Source organism: Rhinatrema bivittatum, chromosome 8 (assembly GCF_901001135.1).
Source record: "Rhinatrema bivittatum chromosome 8, aRhiBiv1.1, whole genome shotgun sequence".
Classification (NCBI taxonomy): domain Eukaryota; kingdom Metazoa; phylum Chordata; class Amphibia; order Gymnophiona; family Rhinatrematidae; genus Rhinatrema; species Rhinatrema bivittatum.
The window spans coordinates 237238708-237263097 of NC_042622.1; the positions used below are offsets into that span (position 1 = coordinate 237238708).

General features: G+C 47.1%; 1 protein-coding gene across 4 annotated transcripts in view; it reads right to left on the reverse strand.

The window, feature by feature from the left end:
* SIN3B (SIN3 transcription regulator family member B) overlaps window positions 1–24390 on the reverse strand; it is a 218213-nt gene that overhangs the window by 72114 nt on the left and 121709 nt on the right. For all 4 annotated transcript variants that reach the window (XM_029614191.1, XM_029614189.1, XM_029614190.1 and 1 more), the window contains exons 12-16: window positions 21842–22080; window positions 7105–7288; window positions 5821–6409; window positions 4311–4480; window positions 2723–2896 (exon numbers count right to left, since the gene is read on the reverse strand). In XM_029614191.1, the coding sequence (XP_029470051.1) occupies window positions 2723–2896; window positions 4311–4480; window positions 5821–6409; window positions 7105–7288; window positions 21842–22080 (1356 nt within the window). The remainder of the gene's footprint in view (window positions 1–2722; window positions 2897–4310; window positions 4481–5820; window positions 6410–7104; window positions 7289–21841; window positions 22081–24390) is intronic.

The window sequence follows — 24390 nt, forward strand, 5'->3', positions numbered from 1 at the left end:
GCTCCTCCCTGCGAAATAACCGGAGCACTCGCGGGTCATCGGGGCAGCATTGTCAACATCATCGCCCGTGGGAGGATCCTGAGGATTGGGATCTGGCTGGACAGGGGATGGCGGCACCACAGCATCAGGAACTGTACGAGGTGGCTGGACCCTAGGTGCCGCTGTACCCTCTGCAGGCCTAGGAAGCTTTGCAGGTGGAGGCTCCTGCAAATTCCAATCTGCCTCAGCCTCCATGTAAGCTTTATGCAACAATAATACAAATTGAAAAGAAAAGGGGTGCTGCCGCTTTAAGGGCCCCCCCGGAGGCAAGACGGGACGAGGCGGGGTGTCAACAGCCAAACTGCAAGGCCTTTCAGGGCTTAAATTATGAGGAGAAAGCTGCGGAGAAGATTCCCCTCCCCCGGAGCCATGCACAGTATCAGGCCCGGAATCTGGCAAAATGGCCACCATTCCCGCGCTTCTCGGGGACGGGGACGGCCTCTGATTGCGAGCAGGGATACTTTTTTCTAACCCTCGCGATTGCATAAGGGATGGCCGCTTGCCTGCATCCAGTATCTGAGAAGGGCCTTCCGGGGGGCCGGGGATGCAACGTGAGCAAAGTCCCTCGCGGGAGAGCCGCGCTGCCGGCTCTCCACAGGCGAAGCAGCGCACTCCCTGTGGCATGGCCGTCCGAGCTGCCACAGAAAAATTCACCGGGTAAGCAATTACCCCCTCCGGAGACCCGGGAGATTACAACCGGCTATGTTTAAAAACTTTTAAATGCTCCTTTTTTTTTTTTTTAACTTTAACTTTTAAAGCTGGCAAACCAGGGGAATGACACGTCCCTGGGCTCTTAACAGAGGAATGAAGCTTTTATGTATCATTAGGTGTGAGGGACCGGCCCACCGATAAATCCCTCCTACTCACCGGGCTGAGGCACCAAAATTCTCCGGGAAATTAGGCTGTAGGGCACCCGGCCCAGCCTTGCCTGCTACCAAGTGGAGGAAGACCGCCCTCCCCCCCCTTGGGGAGTCTACAGCCGACTGCTTGCTGACTGATCATATTAAACTCAAACACTACTTCCTCTATTTTTTTTTTTAAACTAACAGTTGATCTAGCCAAAGGAAACTAGGGATACAAAGAATAATCCCGCACACTAATGAAAGATCAACATTTGTAAAAGGATCAGGACCGCAGGTTATGCCAACCGTCATCTGCTGGAGTCAGAGAAATACTGAGGGATCGCAGGTGGCACACCAGGTTATCAGGGGGTGCCTTTAGCTTTTTTCTCTGACTCCATCTGCTGGAAGAGAAGCATAACCCAGCGGTCTGGACTGATCCTGGTACGTACAGGGAAAGGGCATTTTGAAAAACTGCCTGCCCTCAAAGCACTAAAAGTATACATTGTTTAAAGGGAAGTATGCTCATATTTTCCTCTTTGAGATCTGGTGCAAAGCCTGTGGGCAAACTTATGCAAAGACTTTGCACAAAAACATATGGTTTTGAAAACTACCCCTATACTTTTAAATATTAAATTTTGTTCCATTTATATACACATAATACAAATGTTTCAGGAATCACGTCACAAGATCTGATGAATGAATCATCTGATTTCTGGGGTTAAACTGTAAATAAATAAATAAATAAATAAATAAATAAAACAAAAAAACCCCAAATCAATACATACATAGATTTCATACATGAAAAAAAAGCGATACTACAGTAGCTGAAGCTAATTTCTGGAAAGTCTGGCTGAACTAGGATGTTCCCTCCTCCCTTTCTACTCACTAAACAAAATAATTTCTAATTCAGTAACAGGATCACAACTCCCTCCATTACCAGTAATGTTGTGAAGTAACACAAAACCTTGCAAAAAAAAAAAAAAAAAAATCACTTCGATCCTATATAACAAATCTGTCATACCAAAACACACTAAATGCCAGAACTCAAACAGTAACAACCCTACCTATGAAATGGCACCATTGCAATACTATAAATATGTCAGGTCCCAGAACAGAAGTATTATTCTTCCCTGTGGTTAAAGCAATGGGCTAAGCACTAGGCAAACAACTTCCTCCATTATCATGCCTTATGACCTTGAACAAGTCTTTATTCTCCTGATGCCTCAGATACCCACTACAATTGTAAGCTCTTTTGAGAAGGGATTAACTGTACTTGAATTCTAAAAATGTTGCAAGCTGCCTAGAGCATTATTTGGAAAGGCAGGCTAAAAATCCAAATTATTAGCAATATACCTCCAACTGGGAAAACAGAACAAGCTGGAGTACACAAACTACACCTTAGCAAAATACCTCATACACTGATCACTCACAGAACACAAAAAAAGAACCCTCACCATATACACATTTATAAATTATAAATATAATTATACAGAAAAAAGTGAACTCTTGCCCACTTCAGCCTCACTGTAGAACTGGAGGGAAGGGGGAAACAGGAAAGGAGGGGCTAGATTAAGGAGCAGACTGTGCTCTATCCTGGGGCTGCTCCAGGCTTACCACACCCCCCCCCCCTCCTGTTCCTTCACACAGCCTGGGTGGGAAGGGACTGGAGCAACAAGCAGAGGGTGTTTCTCGGCTGCCTGAGATGCAGCGCTGTCCCAGTAGTCATCAAGGCAGATCCTTACGTACTCATGAACAGCTGGCTAAATAATTTCAGTTTCTTCATTTCTCGGGTACTGTAATCAAATACACACACCTACTTGGGTGTTTCACTGCCTTCTCACCTTGAAACAGTTTTCATCTGTCATGTAATGTTCAGCTTTCCACTGGTAGCTGGTCTCCTTGGCTGCTCGCACACACTGCGAAGAAAGGTTACCCCCAGCAGCTCCTTGCTTCTTCTCACTCAAGTACAGCTCCACTACCTTCAGGCAGATATCATCGCTCACTAGATGATGCAGCTGGCCAAAAAATAAAATAAAAAATAAAGAGGGAAGGGGATTCTTAAGGCAACCAGAGTTTCCAGATTTTAACACAAATGCTTGTACAAATTAAGAATATTTTTTTTTTGCATAGTGTTGGAAAAAAATCAAACAACTTTTAAAATCTACACAAAAAAGGTCAAGTTAGTAATTTAGCAGATGACAGCAGGTAAAGACCAATTTGGCCCAATCAGTCTGCCCTATTATTCTAGTCTACATTGCTAAGGACATATCCTGGCTAAAAGTTTCTTGTAGGATGTCCTGCCTTATTCCAGTCAGTTTTCGTCATCTTCCTCTTCGATTCTCTAACATACCAGGTAGATAAACATACTACGGTAATTCCCAATCTTAGTCCAACACTAAGTCCTCTGCCCCATGTCACACCATCAAGTAGTAGACAGCAGTCCTTCGGAGACTGGACAGTAATTAAACTAATCAGTAATGAAAACTAGTGGTCAAGTTTTCTTGTTGCTATAAATTACTTTGCCCAATATTCTGTTTTGATGACATCACTGATGATGTTATAATCAATCTGGTATAATAATCCCAGCTCAGATAATTGACAGCATAAAGCCAGACATTTCCAGCTGGTCAGCACAGCATCCATCGTGGTGAAATGGACTGATGAAAGGCCAGCAGAACATGCGCATGTACGTATATAAGAGTTATATATATGGCAGTTACTGACTTGAGAGGAAAAATGCCCTAAGGCTCTTCTACTGAAGGGTGCCTTCCACATTCCCAGCAGGCTATACAGCACTGAGAAGGGGAAACACTCTACTTTGAACATCCTTGCCACCTTTCATCTGACACTGTGCGCCACGTGCGAGAAAGCCTGTGTAAGAATGAGATTCTGGGGCTGCACGCTGGATTCTTCTAGATCACTATTGAACATCTGACTTCAGGACTATGGTAAGCGAGAAGACAACTGGTATTACAATTTACTCAGAAGGGTTATGTTGGATAGGGAATTAATAAACTACACATTTTATGTCCCCCATCCCCTTCCAAGGGCAGCAGAAAAGTGAGCAATCAAAAAGACATAAACCAATGAAAACTGGTGATCAAACTAGTTTCCATGGTCAGCACTGGGCACACGATTTCTGTCCCTCACTCACATTGCGACTGGCTCCCATCACTGTGCCTGTTGCATGTGAAATGCTACTGCATATACCATGAGTTACACAAGGACAAAAATATTTTTGGCACATAATGCAGCAGCAACAAATCAATATTCACTTACCGGGTTCCAACTTCAGTCCAGTTAAACCTTAAAAATGATCAGCTAGTAACCAATCTTCCTGGCAAAGAGAACTTAGTGAAACCCAATGAATTCCTTTTCACAGCACAAGTAAATAAACCTTACTAGGCATTCCGAAGCATCCCCACTTACCTGTCGTACAATATTCTGGATAAGTTTGTCCATAGTGAAGCCAATGTAGGCATGGATTGTGAACATCTCCCTCAGTGTGTCCTCATACTGGGTTGGATCAATGTTTCCAACTAGCAAATTTCTCACCATATCTAAAAATGCTGGGTAATATTCTTCTAATTCTACTTCACCTGAAAGCAGAAGTCATAAAATGTTCAGTTGCTTCACTCAAAATATTCACTGGGAGATCAGTTTAAGTTTGGCAGTAAAACATTAGCCTGTGACCCTCTCAGCCCAGATTTACTCCAAGCCTGACAGTCTTCCCTAGTAATGCAGAAGTATACAGAATGGGCGACTGCAAACAAAATCATAATCAGTTTTGGCTTCTCTGCATGTTCCCACACGCACTCTGCGATGCAGCTTGATAGAAGCAGTCCAGAGAAAGGCAACCGAAATGGGGTAGGGTCTGCATCAAAAGCCATTTGAGAAGAGACTGAAGGGACCTGGATTATGTACACCCTGGAGGAGAGGAGGTGTAGGGGAGATCTGATTCAGACCTTCAAATACCTAAAAGGTACTAATGATGCCCAAACATCAAATCTTTTCTGCTGGAAAGGAAACTGTAGAACTAGGGGGGGGTCATGATATGAAACTCCAGGGGGGATGACTCAGAACCAATATCAGGAAATATTTCTTTACAGAGAGTGCATGGAATGCCCTCTCAGAAGAAATGGTGAAGAAGAGAACGGTGATAGAATTAAAAAAATGCACAGGATAAACACTGTGGATCTCTAGGGACTAGAGGATGGTAATGAAAAAATGGGGTAACCTATGTTAACTTTAGGTGTAACACTTCCGAATGGGGGTAGCAGTCACTTCCTCCTTTAACAGAAAGCATGGGGGGTAACCTGCATGGAGCGGCAGTTACTACCAAAAGCAACTTGCTGGGCAGACTGGATGGACCTTTGGTCTTTATCTGCCATCTACTATGTTACCATGTTGAAGGCAGCCCTGGGCTACATAGAAAACATTTCAACACAAGTCAAGTTTCACAAAACCACAAAAAGGAGGAGAATGAACCAAAAGCAATACACCCAAACAGGATGGGACTTTGCCATGTGAGCAGCTCAAATTAAACACAGTTCCTCTGGTACTAGTCTTTCTATTCCCAAAACTGAACCTAGATTTTTAAATACTGCTTCACCCCTGCACATGAGGAGGTGAGCAGATGAAACAGTTAAGGGGAAAAGTTAGGATATCCTGGGGGTTTTACTCTTTGTGCCATGAGAACTCAAAGCATACTTCTAGAATACCTATGCAATAATTCATTATGAAGTCATTAAAGGAAACAAAAAACTCAATCACAGCGAGGGTGGGTCCAGTTTTCACTGCTAGTCCTAAAATGTTCAAATACTGTTGTAAAACCAAAGAGAAAATTCACATTCTTTGAAAACAAACCCTCCCCACCTATAACTAGCCAGGAAAGGCCTTTCCCTCTCTTCTCTCAACCACACGAATGCTCCTGCCTTACTTGGTTGCTTGAGCCTCAGCTCCATTGCAGGGTCATTCGATCTTTCCTTCCTGCCCTCGCAGAGCAGATTCTCCCTCTCCTTCTCAGTCCGGTATTCGAGCAGCTGCTTCTGAGCTTGGCGATAAATCTTCAAGAGCCTGGCGCACAAAGTCTGGTGGAGGCGGAGAAAGAAATACCAATTGTTGTTGGCAAAGAAGAGGCTGTACACGTCCTCCATGTTCCCGTGATGCTCGGTTACTGCTGCTGCTGCTGCGCAGGGCTCCGTCTGATCCCCTGGCACGCTGGTCTGAGGCACTGCAACGGTTTTCCTCTGGTGCTCGGCCGCCTCTGGCCCGCGCTCTCGATCATCGTCGGACGATTCTTCGGAGACGCTGAGGCGCGACTTGCGGAAGAAGAAGAGCTCTGGGATGAAACGATGGATGATCTGCTTGATGGTGTCCTTGTCTTCCTTTTGGATGGCTGGCTGCCGCTTCACATAATAGCTGATGAGGGAGGCAGCGTCATCCAGGATCTGTTTGTCTTCATATACAAAGATGAGGTGTGGCTCACTCACTGTAGTGCTGCGGCCCTCCGTGTGTTGCTCTTGATGCTGCAATCAACAGATTAAAAATGGAATTAAAACAGAAAATCTGCCCACTAATAGATGCCTGTTACGCTGCAGGAGACTCTACTCAATTTATGGTGTCCTTGTGCCACCACTAAAGTCCCTTAGAAAGCAATTTCCAAATGATTTTTTCTGGTAACTAAGCATCTATTTTTGGGCAAGCACTTTCTTCCCGCTACACTGGAATTCCAGTTCAATCGAAATCGCCGCTCCCTGGTTAGGCTACAGCACCATAAAAGTCTTCACACAGAATTGCCCAGGGTTTGCCCCTAATTTATAAACTGCTTGCTTTAGGCGGGAAGGGGAGGAAGGGCAATACCCCACTGCTCACTTGTTCACGGGATCTGAATCTGCCCAGGAGGTGTCACCAAAGAATGATGACTGAGATTGCCTCTCTCCAGCTTCTTCCCCAGCTTCAGCCAGCCTGGGGAAGAGTCCTGGCCCAAGAATCAAAATGTAGGTCCTTCGCATGACAGTGACCAGCGCTGCCGCTGGGCCATCCCACCCCCTCTTATTGTTTTAAAATGACATTTTTAAAATACAAACAGTCCCACAAATTCTGCCTCCCTCCATATTAAAAAAGAACAAGTCATTCAAAATAGATGGCGATTACTAGACTATGTGATCAAATGATTAAAATGCTAAAACTGTAACCTCATCCCCACTCTAACGATACTCACCTCGTCATACACGCTCTCAATTTCATTTAGTAAACTCTTGGAACGCAGGGCTTTGGTGTCATTCTGCTTAAAGTTTACGGCCTGGTGATCCAGCGACTTTAAGTATGCTTTCTCGTACTGTTCTCGCCAAATCTTATTGAAACCTTGCTGGGCTTCTCTCCACTCCTCCTCTTTGGCTTTCAACCTGTAAGATTCAGACAATGTGGGCGTTTTAAGGTGGTGATTTGGTTGCAGGTGTAAGGTCGTTAGACAGTAATGATTGGATCCTGTACATGTTACCTTGGTTGATGCCGAGCTGATTCAAAACATTATCCTTTTTGCTTCTGTTTTATCTACAATAGATGTTTTTAGGAGTTGGCTTCCTGCTTCTTCCTACTCATGAGTCTGCAGCCCGAATCTGAACCCTCTTTGGCTCCATACTCTATGATGTATGACAATGAGGGGCACGGGACAACCAGAGCCTCAGAAACCCAACTGCTGCAATGCTCTGCCTCTGGTGAAAGCCTGACTGTGGTTTCCTCCGAGGCTTGAGTGCAAGTGCACCTCTCAAGAAAGGAGAACCAGTGTCACAGTAGAACAAAGACTGGGATTCTCTCTGTCTTGGGCTATGAGAACTGCATCCAAAAGCAAACCTGACCCCTGCTGGCCCAAGGAGAAGAAAAGGGAGGGATAAATTAAATTTCTCATGTCCATCATACAAATCCACAGTGCTTTAATGTTTTACAGTGATCCAGTTTGCCTCTTAACAGCTTACGACCAACCTAGATGTGTAAGAGTGTGTGTGTGTGTGTGTGTGTGTGTGTGTGTGTACATACTAAGCCTATTTTCAAAGCCAGCAGATGGAGGCAGAGAATTGAAACCTCTGAGGCACTGCTACGTAACCGACAGTGCCACCTGCGGTTCCTCAGTATTGACCTGTACCCAAATCAACTAGAGAGTTGAAACAATTCGACAATCTCCTAAATGAGGGCGAACACCAAACCCAAACATTAGAGCCCCCCAAACAGAAAAACCAAAAATCAAGCCAAAGGGCTAACCACAACCTGGCTAGCTTCTGTATATATATACATCCTGACAGTTCTTCCCAGTAAGTATGCTAGAACTTGGACTTGTTGTAACAATCTTGTGAATATTAAGAGGCTGGGTCTCTGGACTGATCTGAGGTACTTCAGGAATGAAAATTAAATTGTAAGAACCAATTTCTTTTCCTGTTTGTACCCCAGATCAGTCCAGACAAGTAGGATGTATCAAAGCACCCCTACACTGGACAGGCCCATGAAAGACCCTCCTCTCAAAAGGTCAGCTCTCCTGGAGCCTGAACGTCTAAACGGTAATGGCAAGATAAAATGTGAAGAGAAGACCATGTCCGGAGGAAGTGGTGAAGACTAAAACTGTGAAGGATTTCAAAGGGGCATGGGATAAACACTGTGGATCCATAAAGGCTAGAGGATGGGAATGAAGAGAAGAGCCATGAGGGTGGCTTGCTGGAATGGAGGCTACTACCTGGTGATTACTACCCTTACTCAATAAGCCTTCACACGGTTAATGCAACTCCAACATTACTCTCAGATTCAACGGCAAGGAGAAATGTGGAAAAGAGGATTTGCATTCAGACAACAACCAACAAGGCCTGAACTACACAGTCTGGGTAAACACATAAGCATGGGGGTAGCTTGCTTATTGCGGCAGTTGCTACCCTAAACCAATTACGCCTGATACGTCAGTTTGAATGCATATACAGCATTGCTCTCTGCTTCAATGGCACGAGGAAATGTGGAAAAGAGGATTTACTTTCAGACAACATCAAACAAGGCATTGATCTGTGCAGTCGGGGTAAACAAGTATCGGGGTAACTTGCTTGATGCGGCAGTTATTACCTTAACCATTAAGCCTTACGATTCACCTTTGATGCAACTCCAACATTACTCTCTGCATCAACGGCAGGGGGTGGCAGGAAATTCGAATCAAGCAATTAGCAACAAGGGCTCTGAACTTGGTGGTCGGTGAAACAGATAAGTATGGGAAAATAAGTGTGGGAGCTTGCTGGGTAGACTAGATGGGCCGTTTGGTCTTTTTCTGCCATCATTTCTATGTATCTATGTATGTCATTGCTCTACAAATCTCCTGCAACAACACTGACACTCAGCCCATGACACTGCCTGCGCTCTAGTAGAGTGTGCAATCAACCCCTCTGGAATTCTCCTCTTATAAATGTAGGCCAAAACAATAGCTTCCTTCAGCCAAAGCACTATCGTGCCCTTGGAGGTCTCGCATCCTTTTCTGGCACCTCCAAACAATACAAACAAATGACCCATCCTCCGAAAACTGTTGGTGACCTTTACATAGCGCAACAGTACCAGATGCACATCCAAGAAACAGACCTCTTTTGCCTCTGGCAACTCAGCAGAAGAATTTGGAAAGGCAGGAACTCCATGGTCTGATTCAGGTGAAATGAAGATATCACTTAGGTAGGAATGAGGGTACCGTGTGCACAGCCATTCCCTCATCTGAAATCTTCAGAAATGGTTCCCTACAGGTCAAAGCCTGCAGCTCAGAGATCCTTCTGAACAAACAAATCACCACCAAAAAAAACTACCTTCAGCATGAGATCCTTTAACGATGCCTTCCTCAATGGCTCCAACAAAGGCCCACAAAGTACCTGCAAGACCAAGTATAAACCCCACGCCGGACCAAATCTGCACATCGGCGACCGCAGATGCTTAACCCCCTTCAAAAATCTCACAACATCAGGATGTGAGGCCAATGACCTTTTCCCTGGAGTCTATCTCTGAGACACCCCACAGCTGCCACCTGAACCTGCAAGGAATTGTAAACTAAGCCCTTGAAAATCACGGGATCAGAGCATCCTTTTTGTCGCAAGTGCCTGCTCTCAAAAGCCAAGCCATGAGACAAAGTGATCCATCTGATCCGAGAAAATAGTATCTTGCCTTAACAGCCCCTGCAAATGAGCCAGTTTCAGGGACCCGTCTATTGCACGCTGAACCAGATCCGCGAACCATGGACGATGCAGCCACTCTGGCACCACCAGTACCACCTCTAGATGTGCCTTAACACTTGACTTATTAATGGCCATAGAGGGAACATGTACAGCAGGATCCCTGTTGGCCATGGAAGAACCCAAGCATCTATGCTCTCGGCTCCAAGCTATATTCTGCGGCTGAAGAAACTTGCTCCTTGATGCCATCAGATCCAGACGGGGACTGCCCCAATGAGACTGGATAAGGCTGAAGGCCTCCTTTGACAGCTCTCATTTTCCTGGGTCCAACTGTTGCCTGTTGAGATAGTCCGCTTGCACATTGTCCATTCCCACAAAATGTGAAGTGGCTATCCCCTCTGCCCAAGTAAAAAGGTCCTGGGCTTCTTGGGCAACCGCGCAACTCTTCGTTCCCCCTTGCCGATTGATAAATCCCCATATTTAAATGTTTAATGTATTTGACAAAGGTAACGCATAAGTTCCTGCAAATTTTGTTTAAATGTAAACCGATGTGATATGTAAAATCGAACACCGGTATATAAAAGTAAATAAATAAATAAATAAATAAAAGCCACCATTGCAGATAAGTCTGAACTAGGATCCCCTTCCTGCGAAGAGCCGTTGCCACCACCACCATCACCTTTGTGAACTGCGAGGTGCAGTTACCAAACCGAATGGGAAGGCCCGAAACTGGAAATGTTACCCCAAAACCATAACATGAAGAAACTTTTGATGTTCTTCCCGAATGGGTATGTGCAGCATATAGGCTTCCGTCAAGTCCAGTAAGGCCAGAAAAACTCCACTCAATGAACTGCTGCTATTATCATCTGCAACGTTTCCATATGGAAAAATGGGGAACTTGCAGTATCAAATTTCACCTTTTGCAGATAGAAGATGGGACGAAAGGTTCCTTCCTTTTTTGGCATAACACAGTAAATCGAGTTCCTCCTGTGACCACGCTCCCTGGCCGCCACAGGTACTATCATGCCAGCAACTGAAAGCAACATGAGTCCCAAATTGCTGCTTGCTTGCCATGGACACCGCAATGAGACACAATGAAGTCTTCAGTGATGGGGCGAAAAAATTCTGAAGTGTAGTCATCCCTTATTACCTCTAGGACTCATTGGTCCAAGGTAATTCTGGTCCATTCTTTGTAAAACTGTGATAGACAGCCTTCCACCACCATCTCGAGAGAGTGGACCAGCCTGGCTTCATTGTGAAGCCTTACCACCGCTGGCCCCCTGGTCAAAGCCCTCTCAGGGAAGTCTATGGGTACCTCGAAAGGACTACTACCTACCGGACCCTTGGTTCTACCCCGAAGACAGTTCAGAACCCTTACTGGAATGAAAACCACTGCACCTCCCGAAACCTAGAGCAAGGTGGAAAAGATTCCTGACTGTCATCTTACCCTCCGGCAGTTTATTCCCTTTAGACTCCCCCAAAACCTTCATCAATTGTTTCAGGTCCTCCTTGAACAACAATTTTCCTTCCTTTAAAGGGAAGATTACAGAACAGAGACTTGGACCACATATCAGCTGACCAATTCCACAACCACAGCAGAGGTAGCACCAAGCCCACCACGACCATATTCCTGGTCAAAGTCCCGATCAAGTCATAAAGCGCATCAGCCACATTTGCAAATTCAGCCTCCACCTGAGCTGCCTGGCTATTAACACCAGCATTAGCTGAAGACTTCTCCTGAGACATCTGGACCCAGCATAAACAGGCCCTGTGCATCAGACTTCCACAGATCGCCACTTGCAGGCTCAGTGCTGAGACTTCAAACATCCTCTCCCAATGAATTGCTAGCTTACGGTCCTGCATGTCCTTTAACACTGCCGAACCTGCAACCAGAATGGTTGTCTTGTTAGTGACTGCTGAGACTGAAGCATCCACTTTCGGCAATACCAGCAGCTGCAGGATATTCTCTGTGAGGGAATACAACTTTGCTATAGCTCTAGCCACCATGAGGCTCAGCTCCGGGAAGTCCCATTTCCCAGGTCACCTGCTTCTTGATACTCTTAGGGAGAGGAAAAGCTTTAGGTGGGCCCTAGAATCCTACCAACATTGGATCCACCCCTTCATTATCTGACTCCTCCTGGACCAACCTAATACCCAGTTCCTTCCGAACATAGGAAATAAGGGGCCCCAACTCTTCCTTACAGATCAGATGAACCACCCATGGTTCGTTATCGAGACCTCTTCCAGATCAGCCATGTCCTTATCCCTATCCTGATTGACCTCCGCCATGAGATCTGCTGGGTCATCCTGATCCACCCCCAGACCAAGCCCAGACCATCTTCCAGGTCATCTAGGTCTGAATCATCCGAGCCACCTGGCCAAGGAGGTCCCCTGACCCCCTGGCCAAAGAATCCCTTGGCCTCTTTGCAGCAGAATGAGACAGCTGACTGAAATGCCTTTTAAAGCCAGTGCTTTTCCTGGTTAAAAAGGCCTTATGCATAAGCAAGACAAATTCTGAGGAAAACTCCATGTCATCCATTCTCTCCCCTATCCGACCCAGAGCTCGTATCTCCTCCCTCCCCCATCCGATGGGATCGCTGGAGACCACGGGAGAAGGGAGTCCCTAAGCTCCTGGAAGGCCATCAACTTCCAAGCTGTAGCCCTTCTCCTGCCTGAACAGGCTGTTTAGGCTTCCAGTATTGATCCTGACAGGGCCTTGGGAACTCGTGGCTCACCTACCAGCCTCATTCCCCCTGGAGGGCACCTCCCCTCCAGAAACAAATCGTGGCATAGCACCGCTGCATTCAGCTGTCCCCGAGCCAAGCCACCGGCCCGACAAGCTTTCCCATGCTAGGAAACCGCTGTCAGCGCCATCTTGTCTCCATGCAGCTGGCCTGCTGCAGAGGAAAGGAAAATTGGGTTCTAATCTGCTAATTTTCGTTCCTGCAGTACCATGGATCAGTCCAGATCGCTGGGTTGTGTCTCCCTTCCAGCAGATGGAGTCAGAGAACAAACTGAAAGACACCCCCTCATATACTGGTGTATCACCTGCGATCCTTCAATATAATCCATACCATAGCAGAATGAAAACAGATCATAACCTCAATAGATCATAACCTCAACATAAGAACTAATAGCTATATCAAACCACGTAATGAAAGAAACTGTTTAACTTCCGGAACTTATGTACATGGAGGGAGTACTTCCATAAGTAACCTAAAGACTGTTCACTGAGAATATTCTGCAGAATAAAAAGAGAGAAATGATAGTGAACGGACTCTCCAGATGCCATGGGCGGACGTCTGGACTGATCCATGGTACTACAGGAACGAAAATTAGCAGGTGAGAACCCAATTTTCCTTTCCCTGTATGTACCAGGATCAGTCCAGACCACTGGGATGTACCCAAGCTGCCCTAAATGGGGAGGAACCTGGAGAGTCCCGCTCGAAGAACACTATTGCCAAAACACTCGCCATCCGGAGCGCAGACGTCCAAACGGTAATGCTTAGCAAAAGTGTGCAGTGATTTCCAAGTAGCCGCTCTACAAATCTCCTGCAGCGAAACAAAGTGACTTTCAGCCCAAGATGCCGCCTGAGAACGAATGGAATGTGCTTTTAAATCTCCTGGCACTTCGCGACCAAGACATATAAGGGAGGAGAAATAGCCTAGTGGTTAGAGCAGTGGACTGTGAACCAGGAGACCAGGGTTCGAGTCCTGCTGTCACTCCTTGTGACCTTGGGCAAGTCACTTTACCCTCCATTGCCTCAGGTACAAAAACTTAGATTGTAAGCCCTCTGGGGATAGAGAAATACAGTACCTGAATGTAAACCGGTGTGATATCTCAATTGAGATCGAATGTCGGTATATAAAAATAATTAATAAATAAAATAAATAAATATATACGTCGAAGCTATTGCTTCCTTCAACCATTGGGCAATAGTGGCTTTGGAGGCCCTATGTCCTTTCCTAGGACCACTCCATAAGATGAACAGATGATCAAACAAGCATTCGTCACCTCCAGATAGCGCAGAAGAATCCGCCACACATCTAACCGTCGTAGGTTGCGAGCCTGAGGCGAAGCCTTATCCAAATCCATGAAGGTAGGCAACTCCACGGTCTGATTCAAATGAAACTCGGAACCGTCCGAAGAAATATCCGATATCCGGAGAAAGGGCTCCCTACACGACAATGCTTGAATCTCTGAGATACACCAGACAATCACTAGTTGGCCTTCATTCCTACCCGGTCTGGCACTCCGCTTCTCAAAGAAAAAATAAATGGACTCAGACATTCAGGTTAAAGCACCGTCCTTAAGTTTTTAACTTGTACATTCTATGGTAAAATTCCTTTTACCGGCCTTTCTTCTTTCCAGCTGATTGCAAGCTTCCAAGTTCTCTCCCCCGGTTGATTGTAACTTTGACTTATTCCTACTTACTGTTATCTTTCGTTTACGTGAATTTGTTACTCCAGTTTTTCCCTTTGTTAAATTGTAAACCGATCCGATATGGTAATCTACTATGAAGGTCGGTATAAAAAACTGTTAAATAAATAAATAAATAAATGCCGACGTGATAGCCACCAGGAAAATCGTCTTTAATGTCAAATCCTTCAAGGTGGCCTGCTTCACAGGCTCAAACGGAGGATCGCATAAGCCCCGGAGAACCAGATTTAAACTCCAAGAAGGACATACTGGACGAACCAGAGGATTCAGCTGTTTTGCCCCTCTCAGGAAATGCATCACATCTGGATGCGTCGCTAGGGATGTTCCATCAATTTTGCCCCGCAAACATCCTAGGGCCGCTACTTGAACCCTGAAAGAACTGCATGCCAAAACTTTCTTCAGGCCCTCCTGTAAGAATGCCAGAATATGGACAATAGAGGCGTGACGTGGGGACACATTCAACCCGCCACATCAAGAATTGAAAACTTTCCAGACTCGAACATAGGTGAGCGAGGTAGATGTCTTACGCGCCCTCAGTAGGGTGGAAATAACAGAATCCGTATAACCCTTCTTCCTCAACTGCTGCCTCTTATAAGCCAAGCCACTAGACAAACGCGATCCACCTGATCAAAAAATATGGGACCCTGCCGCAGAAGATTCGGTAGATGACCAAGCCGAAGAGGACCGTCCACTGCTAAATTGATCAGGTCCACGAACCACGGCCGCTGGGGCCACTCCGGAGCCACGAGAACAACTGAGCCGGCGTGAATCTCTATCCTTCGCAAAACCTTGCCCACCAACGGCCATGGAGGGAAGACGTAAAGCAGAATGTTGTGAGGCCACGGCAGGACCAGAGCGTCGACACCTTCCACCCCGTGTTCCCTTCTGCGACTGAAGACCCGAGCCGCCTTGGCATTCTGCTGAGTGGCCATCAAGTCTAGGCAAGGTACCCCCCACCGACGAGTCACAGGACGTATTGCCTCCTCAGAGAGTTCCCACTCCCTGGGATCTAGCTGCTGACGGCTGAGAATATTCCGCCTGAATGTGGTTGACGCTGGCTATGTGGGAGGCTGCCAGCCGCACCAGATGATGCTCCGCCCAGCGCATTAAGCGATTGGCTTCCAAAGCAACCGAACGACTTCTTGTTCCGCCTTGACGATTGATGTAAGCCACTGTTGTCACATTGTCCGACAACACTCGCACCAAACGACGGCTCACCAGGGGAAGGAAACTTCGCAATGCCAGCCGAACTGCCCTGGTCTCCAAGCAATTTATGGACCACTGTGCCTGACGTCCTGTCCAACGACCCTGCACTGTTTTCGATTGGCAAACCGCCCCCCATCAGGAGAGGCTGGCGTCCATCGTCACGACCACCCACTGAGGGCTCCTCCAGGTCCATCCCGCACTGCAAGTGGGCTGGAATCAACCACCACTGGAGACTGGACCTGGCCGGATCCATGAGCAGCAATCGGACTTGGAACTCCTCCGATTTCAGGTCCCAATGAGACAGTAACGCCCTCTGCAAGGGTCTCACATGAGCAAAGGCCCAAGGGACTAATTCCAGAGTAGACGCCATAGAACCAAGCACCTGCAAGTAATCCCATACTCGTAGTAGTGACAGAGACAACAGCTGCCGAATCTGAGCCGTCAACTTGTCGATTCGCTCCTGCGTGAAAAAAACTTTGCTGACCAATGTGTCGAACCGAGCCCCCAAGAAGTTCAGTACCTGGGACGGAACTAATTGGCTCTTGGCAAAATTGACAACCCAACCAAGGGACTGGAGCCTGGTCACTACCGAGTGAACCGCTGTCCGGCAAAGCTCCTCCGACTTCGCACGGATGAGCCAATCGTCCAGATAGGGATGACCCAAGATCCCCCTCCCTCCTGAGGGCCGCAGCTACCACCACCATGATTTTGGTGAAGAAGCGAGGAGCCGTCACCAACCCAAACGGGAGCGCCTGAAACTGATAGTGCTCGCCCAGAATCATGAACCGGAGAAACTGCGGATACTGTTCGCGGATCCCTATGTGAAGATACGCCTCTATCAGGTCTATAGAAGCCAAATACTTGCCGGAGTGGACGGCCGCAATGACGGAGTGGAGAGTTTCCATGCGAAAACGAGGGACCCGGAGCGCTTTGTTCAGCTTTTTCAGATCTAAGATTGGATGGAAAGAGCCTTCCTTCTTGGGAAACACAAAATAAATGAAGTATCTGCCGGTCCTACATTCCTCCGGCGGGACCGGGACAATGGCCCCCAGCTCTTTCATCCAACCCAGGGTTTGAAGTACCGCCGTCTGTTTTGTGCAGGTCCCGCAGGCGAATTGATAAACAGCTCTCGCAACGGGCGAGCAAAATCCAAAGCATAGCCGTGTTCGATAATGCTTATCACCCACTGGTCCGACGTAATCTTGACCCACTCCTCGAAGAAGAGAGACAGGAGTCCGCCTATCACCGGAACTGAGAAGTGGGCCGGGACACCTTCATTGGGAGAATTTGCCCCCGGAAGATCCCTGAGGACCCCTGTCACGGAGAGGCCTGCGGCCGCGAAAGAAATGAGGTCAAGACTGTGTCCTCATCGAAGGCTGAAGCGAAGTAAAGGCCGGGGCTCTGGCCTGCTGAAACTTCCGCTGTCCCCGATAGCGCGGGCGCGCCGAGCCAAAAGACCTGGAGGTCCTAGGTTTATCCTCCAGCAACTTGTACACCTTATTGTCGCCAAGGGATTTGATAAGGGCTTCCAGATCATTCCCGAACAAAAATTTGCCTTTAAAAGGAAGATTGCCCAGCTGGGCCTTGGAGGAAACATCTGCCGACCAGTTGCAGAGCCATAGGAGTCTTCTAGCCGAGACCGCCGAAGCCATATTACGCAAAAACGCCTGAAGAAGATCATACAAGGCATCCACGGTGTAAGCCACAGCCGATTCCCAAGCTATCTGCTTGCTCCGCCTCTGCCGGAGGCAGTTCCTGCGAAGTGAATAACTGTTGCACCCATCTAAGGGTCGCCCTTTGCATGAGGCTACTGCACACCGCTGTCCGAATGCAAAGCACCAAGACCTCAAAAATCCATTTGAGAAGAACTTCCAAGCCTCCGATCCTGAAGATCCTTAAGAGCGGCAGCCCCTGTGACTGGGATGGTCGCCCGCTTGGTGATAGCTGAGATGGCCACGTCCACCTTCGGAACCTTAATGACAGCCAAGGATTCATCTGGCAACGGGTAGAGCTTTTCCATAGCTTGCCCCACCCGAAGACTGGCCTCGGGAGCTTCCCATTCCCGGGTCACAAGTTGCAGAAGCATCGGGTGAAAAGAAAACACAGCAGGAGGAGCCTTAAGCCCCGAGAGAACCGGGTCCCCTTTGGTAGCCTCAGGGCTTGGCTGCGATGCCTCAATATCGAGCTCCGCCAGAACACAGGGAATAAGATGATCCAGTTCATCCTTCCGGAATAATTGGAGTACCCTCGGATCATCCCTCTTGACTGGGGTGGAATCATCAACATCCCCAGGCGAGGTCCCCATGAGGGGGTCCTGTGCAGGAGGATCAAGAGGATTGGGAGCTGGATCTCCAAACCAGTCAGGATTGCCCTGGTCCAACCTCCATCCGGAGGCATTCAACCCTTCCAAAAGCCGAGCAACCTTAGCCCACGGAGACTCCGTAGCCTGTAACTCTGCCTCAGCCTCCAAAAAGGCTTTGTGTATTAAAAGCACAAATTTTGAAGAAAATGAAGGCTGGCCCTTTAAGGCTCCCCCCAGGGGAGGGTCCGAACCTGGAGGGGAAGCTGGCAAGGGAATCCCAGGCCTGACAGGGCTCAAAGTCGGTGGGGAAATTGGAGAAGGAATGTCCCCTCCCCCCACATCCAGTCCTGCAGACCAATGTGGTGTAGGCAAAATGGCCACCGTTCCCACGCTGGACGCGGCCGGGGCTGCCCGAGGTCAGCGGGAGTGTGATCTTTTCCTCACAGTCCCATCACCTCTGAAAATGCTCCAGAGCCTCCCCCGACGGTCCTTCACCACCGGGAGGCACCTAGTGCAGAGACTGTCGCGGGAGAGCTGGAGCACCGGCTCCCCGCAAGCCAAACAGACTGAGCCCCGCGGCATTCCGACGCACTGAAGAGCCAGCCTGGGCCCAAATTAGGTGAAAAAATGCCCCTCCGGAGCCCCGGGATAGCAGTGCACGGTAGGAACTGTTCCCTAACCACCAACCGTCGCAGCACAGCTAGAGGCACCCGAGGAATTTCCTCTTCTCAGGGTGCGAGGGGGAGGGACCGGCCCACTGGTTAATCCCCCTACTCACCAGGATCAGTAGCAGCTCCGGGCACTCGGCTGTCGGGGAATCCCACCCAAGCCGCGCCTCTACCAAGGCAGAAGCCTCAGGAGGACTAAAGATGCTCACCTCCGAAAAAGAAATCAAGTTTTTTGTTTGTTTTTTCAAAACAAGCTTGATTTAGCCACAGGCACTGAATCTCTTAAAGAGACACGTTGCCTTAATTGCAATACAACTGATAAAACTTTTTTTTTTTGTCAAAGGATCAGGACCGCAGGTTCTGTCTCATCTGCTGGAGTCAGAGAAATACTGGAGGATCGCAGGTGGCACACCAGTATAAGAGGGGGTGTCTTTCAGTTTGTTCTCTGACTCCATCTGCTGGAAGGGAGACACAACCCAGCAGTCTGGGCTGATCCTGGTACGTACAGGGAACAGAAGCTGCACAATCGCGGTGTGCAGAAGAGGAGGGAAACACTGCCTAATGAAGCCTCCGGCTCCCCCAGAAGCCACGAACAGAGGAGCTTCATTGCTCCCTTCCCCAACCCAGGCCTGCCCCGATGATCAAACCAGGAACAGCCCAAATGGTTGCTGCTGAAAGAAAAATGTATCACCTTTTTTTTTTTTTTTTTTTTTTTAAACAGCTCCACAGCAAAGGAAGAAATTCAAGAAAAAAAAAGGAATACTTCCTTGCTGCTGGCAAGACCTCTGGGGATAAGAGGGAACCAGGACCCTGGCTGTCAGACCCCTGGATCTGCTGTGGGTCAAGCTGCCCAGGGGTTACCAACCCCCTGCTTACCTGGCTCAACCTGAGGGATGGCTCACGAAGGTACCTATCACCCCAGAGAGCATCTTCTAACTTCTCATCTTCTGTCCCTTCTTTCTTTCTTTTTTGTTTCTTTTTAACTGCAGGTTTGCACCTCTACCATCTGCTGGAGACAGAGAAATACATAACCGGGGGCACTCTCGGTTATGTAGCAGAGTCTCAAAGCTTTTAGTTCTCTGCCTCCATCTGCTAGTAGGGATGCAAAACCCACTTGTCTGGACTGATCTGAGGTACGAAGAGGAACAAAGTTTTATCCATTTTACCTGTAGAAATGGCTTTGAAACTGCCCTCCCTGTGTGCAGGTAGAAGTGGGCATGTTGTTAAAATGCACACACTTTTACCTGCACTTAGTAGAGGTGCTCCGGGGGACGGGGACTGCAACACCACATATGTATTTTCTAGATTATAAGCATCGTTTTAGTAGGAAAAACTACCCGCAGAAAACTGGTACAAAGTACCCGCAGACTTTGCTGCTAAGAGAACAGTATGAAAGTTGTCCCTAAAGGAGAGTCTCATTCTCTCTTGGTCAAATCAGAGTGAGGCTCACATGCACCAACCATGTTATTCACCTCGCTCTCTTTTTGAATTAGCTGAATCAGAGAAATTTAGGAACAATTCTTCAGGATTCAATTTAAGCATAGCAAATTAGGGGGCATCGGAGATTTTTCTAATTTGTAAGGGGCTTCCCATCTTCTGCATCATGGGACCAGAGTTCCTATTGGCTTAACAGCAAGACTGAGAAGACAGGATGTGGGATACAGAACCAGAGAAGCAAGCATGGAAGCCCAAGAGTTCACTGAAAAGAAAATGAAAAGTAAATAAAATTCAGAAGAAAGAGGGGAAACCTCTTCTAAGGATAAGGAAGAGAATGACAACGAACTTCTTTCACAATCTGCTTATGGTTTTTATTATTGTATGGTTTGGCCTGGCAGTTTATTTTTTGGGCTTGCAGCTTACTTGGCCTCTACTGAGCAATGGCAACAGGAGTTTTCCGTTACACTACTCTCTCTTATTTTCCCTCTTTTTATACCCCATACCCTCACCCAATTCTGCCCAACCAAGGCAGTAATGGTACTTGGCTGGGGAGCTACAGATTGCGAGTCCCTGTGGAGCCCAGTATGTACCCTATTTCCAGTCAGTAGTTATCGTTCAGCACCAGCTACGACTCCCTATTGCACGCCTCGCCACCACCATGTCCACCAGCAGAGTCTGTGAATGCTGCTTCCACAGATTCTTATATTCTGGCCATCCTGAGTAGCAAAAGCCACCGGGTCAATCCAAGAATTGCTTAGTTAACATTAAACCCTTGGACTGCAGCTTATATCCAATGACACCATGGCTATTAACATCTTATTTCATCATTTAGCCTTGAAAAAGGAATTGTCAAAATTAACCATATCAAATGCTCCACACAGGCTCTGGTGATCACCATTGTCCCTTCTTTAAAACCATAACAAACCTTTTGCCCATTATCATTGAATAATTTTGAGCTTGGTTCAATAAAAACTGCTAAGAATCCATTTTCATCAGGATCAACATAGCTACACTAACTCTACCCTCTTGATCTCTTGTAACACCTCTCCCCTTCCTAACATACTTCTTAAATCATCAGTCTAAGCAATTGGTGTTCCTGAGATTTCATTTTATGTTTTCTACATTACTGAATTAAAAAAAATAAGGAGTATGCATGGCACCAAATCCAGTGTAGAAGTCATGGACCCTTTTAAAAGAGACAACCTCCAGAGCAACCCAGAAAAACCAAAAGAAGAAGTTATACTTTCCTGTTTCTGGGTGCTCCTGGAAGCTGCAGCCGGCCGGACTGGGTGAGAGGGCCTCAGGGGGAGAGAGGGAACTAGGACTCCTGGCTTTCCTTCCCCCTGGAATCAAGGGTCGAGCCTGGCCAGAGATTTCCAAGCCCCCGCTCGCCCTGCTCAACCAGAGGAATGGCCCACGAAGGAACCTAACACCTCTGAGAGCTCTGTCTTCAGATCTTCTGTCTTCTCTCTAACACAAATCCACATTTCTTTGTCTTTTTTTTTTCAACTGCTATCAGACTGCAGGTTTGCACCTCTACCATCTGCTGGAAACAGAGAAAAACAGAGGGACTGCAGATGGCACTCTCTGTTAAGTAACAGTGCCTGAAAAGTTTTTATTTTCTGCCTCCATCTGCTGGAAGGGATGCAAAACCCACTGTCTGGACTGATCTGGGTATGAACAGGAATAAGGATTATGCAGACCCAAACTAAAAATACAAACCCTACCTCTTCAGCACAACAGGCACAGCCGTTACAGGGTTTTTCTTAAGACTTTCGATGATATCCAGTGCTTTGTCCCCATAAATGCGATAAATGGCTCTGCGCTGGATCACTTCCGAGGTCCCGCCCAGACAGTCGTCCAACCGGAACTTCTCCTGGTCCTCCGCGGACATGCGAGACAGCTTCTTCTGAACGCTCTCCAGCACACGGATAGTGGCCAGATTTGTCTCTAAGACGACATCCAGCTGGTCATAAGAAAAAAAAGAAAAAGAGGATGGTCATGCAGAGTGGTAAACATATACAGCGACTATGTAATCTGAAGACTCAGCCAGCCTCAAAATTTTCCATTTCTATTGTGTTTCATTTAAACCATGAATTTAATGTGTGGCTTACCTTAAGGGATCTTGCTCTTTCTTTTTATAAGGAAAAAGAAAAAAAGAGAGGGGTACTATAGGGGTGCAGTTGTTAAAGTTTTAGTGACTTGCTGCCAATAAAAGAAACAAATGAAGAAGAGAATGGACAAAGCAAGTTTGCTTACCTGTAAATGGTATTTTCCACAGATAGCAGGATGAATTAGCCGTGCTGTTTGGGTGATGTAATCACGGCGGCGCCCCGGCAGACATGTACGTCTCCAAGCTAAAGTTTTGATCTGCTGTACCTGAGCGGTATTTCCCGCACAAAGTGTGTGCCCGGTCTCTTCAGTTAGTGAGAAAGCTACACAGAAAGCAGAATAGATGGAAAATCTGGGATAGGAGACATGTCCAGGGAGGAGGGAGGGTATGCATGGCTAATTCATCCTGCCATCTACGGAAAACACCATTTATGGGTAAGCAAACTTGCTTCTTTTCTGTCACTAAGCAGCTGAATTAGCCATGCTGTTTGGAGGTCCCAAGCTCAGAGGGAAAAAGAAGACCTTTATAATGAGGACGGCTGGTGAACTAATAAGCGTTTATGCTGCCCGATTGAGATTTCCCTTCTCCCCCCCACCCCACCTTTTTTTTTTAAACACTTACACGTGGACATGTTTCGCTGGCAAAGTACATTTGATAATAATGCTCTTCCCAAGCCGCTATCTGAAGCTGATAGTTGATGAAGGCAGTAATGTGCGGTAAAGGTATGTACTGATGACCAAGGAGCTGCTTTACAGATGTCTTCTATGGAGATATTACAGAGATGCACCTCAGAGGATGCTGTGGCCTGCACCTGATGAACAGCAACTGGAGTGGATAAGGCTCGATGTGCTGAGGAGTGACAGAATTGGAATGCAATTTGTGATCCAGCTGGATATTGTTCTTTTTGAAACTGCTACTTCTAGCGAGTTAGGGTTGAGTGAAACAAACAGTTGTGTTTATAGTAAGCCAAAGCTCTTTTACAGTCCAAAGTTTGGAGCAGGGACTCTCTTCTGTTCTTTGAGGTTAAGGAAAGAAGATGGGTAATGAAATGTCTTGATTAATGTGAAAAGCTGAAACTACTTTAGGTAGAAAAATTGGGATGAGTTCTGAGTACTACTCTGTCATGGTAAAATTGCAAGTAGGGAAAAAAGTGAACTAATGCCTGCAGCTCACTGACTCTTCGGGCCAAGGTGACTGCTATGAGAAAAACCACTTTCCAATTGAGATATTTCAAATGTACAGAGTGAAGTGGTTCGAAAGGGATCTTCATTAGTGCTGATAAGACTATATTCGAATCTCAGGGCACTGGAGGTTTGCAAATTAGAAGATGAAGATTAAGAAGTCCTTTCATAAAACGTGAAACTAATGGGTGCGAAGCTGTTGAAGAGTCTTTGATCCTTTCGAGGTAAGCAGCAATAGCACTTACATGAACTCTGACTGATGATGTTGCTAACCCTGGGGCCAATGCAATAATGTTCGCGGAAAGTGGGCGCTGACTTTTCAGTGCCTGCTTTCTTAATGCACGCATGGCGCCCACAAGGGAGCGCCATGCAATATGTAAATTAGGGGGTTGCGCTAGGAAGGAGGTGCTAGGGTCGCTTGTGCGACCTTAGCGCCTCCTTGTTAACTCGACCCGCCGCGGCTGCCGGTTATGAAGACAGACGCCGGTAAACTCTGCTTCAGTTTTCGTTACTGGCAGACGGACGGTTATGAAAACAGACACCGCATTTACTGGCGTCGGTCTTCATAACTTGGCAGTCTGCAGAGTTATTTTATTTTTTTTACTTTAGAAAAAGAAGTATAGAAAAGCAGTTTTTCCTGCTTTTCTGTACTTCATTTACCTGCGCTCAGCTATTAACGCCTGCTCCAGGCAGGCGTTAATAGCTGAGCGATAAATGTGCATCTGAGACGCACATTTATCTTTTTGCATGCGGAGTGAATGAGTAATAGGCTCAATCACATGCATTTGCAAGTGATGAGCGCTATCTCATTCACTCCGTGTTGGATGTTCGTTAAATAGGCGCTAATCCTCCTATTGCATTAGGGGGTGGATTAGCGCCTATTTATCCCGCGTCCGACTGCGGGTTATACAGTGCGCTCGGCTGAGCACACTGTATTGCACTGGCCCCCCCTGTGTTAGACAGATGTAGTAAGTAGGAAAGG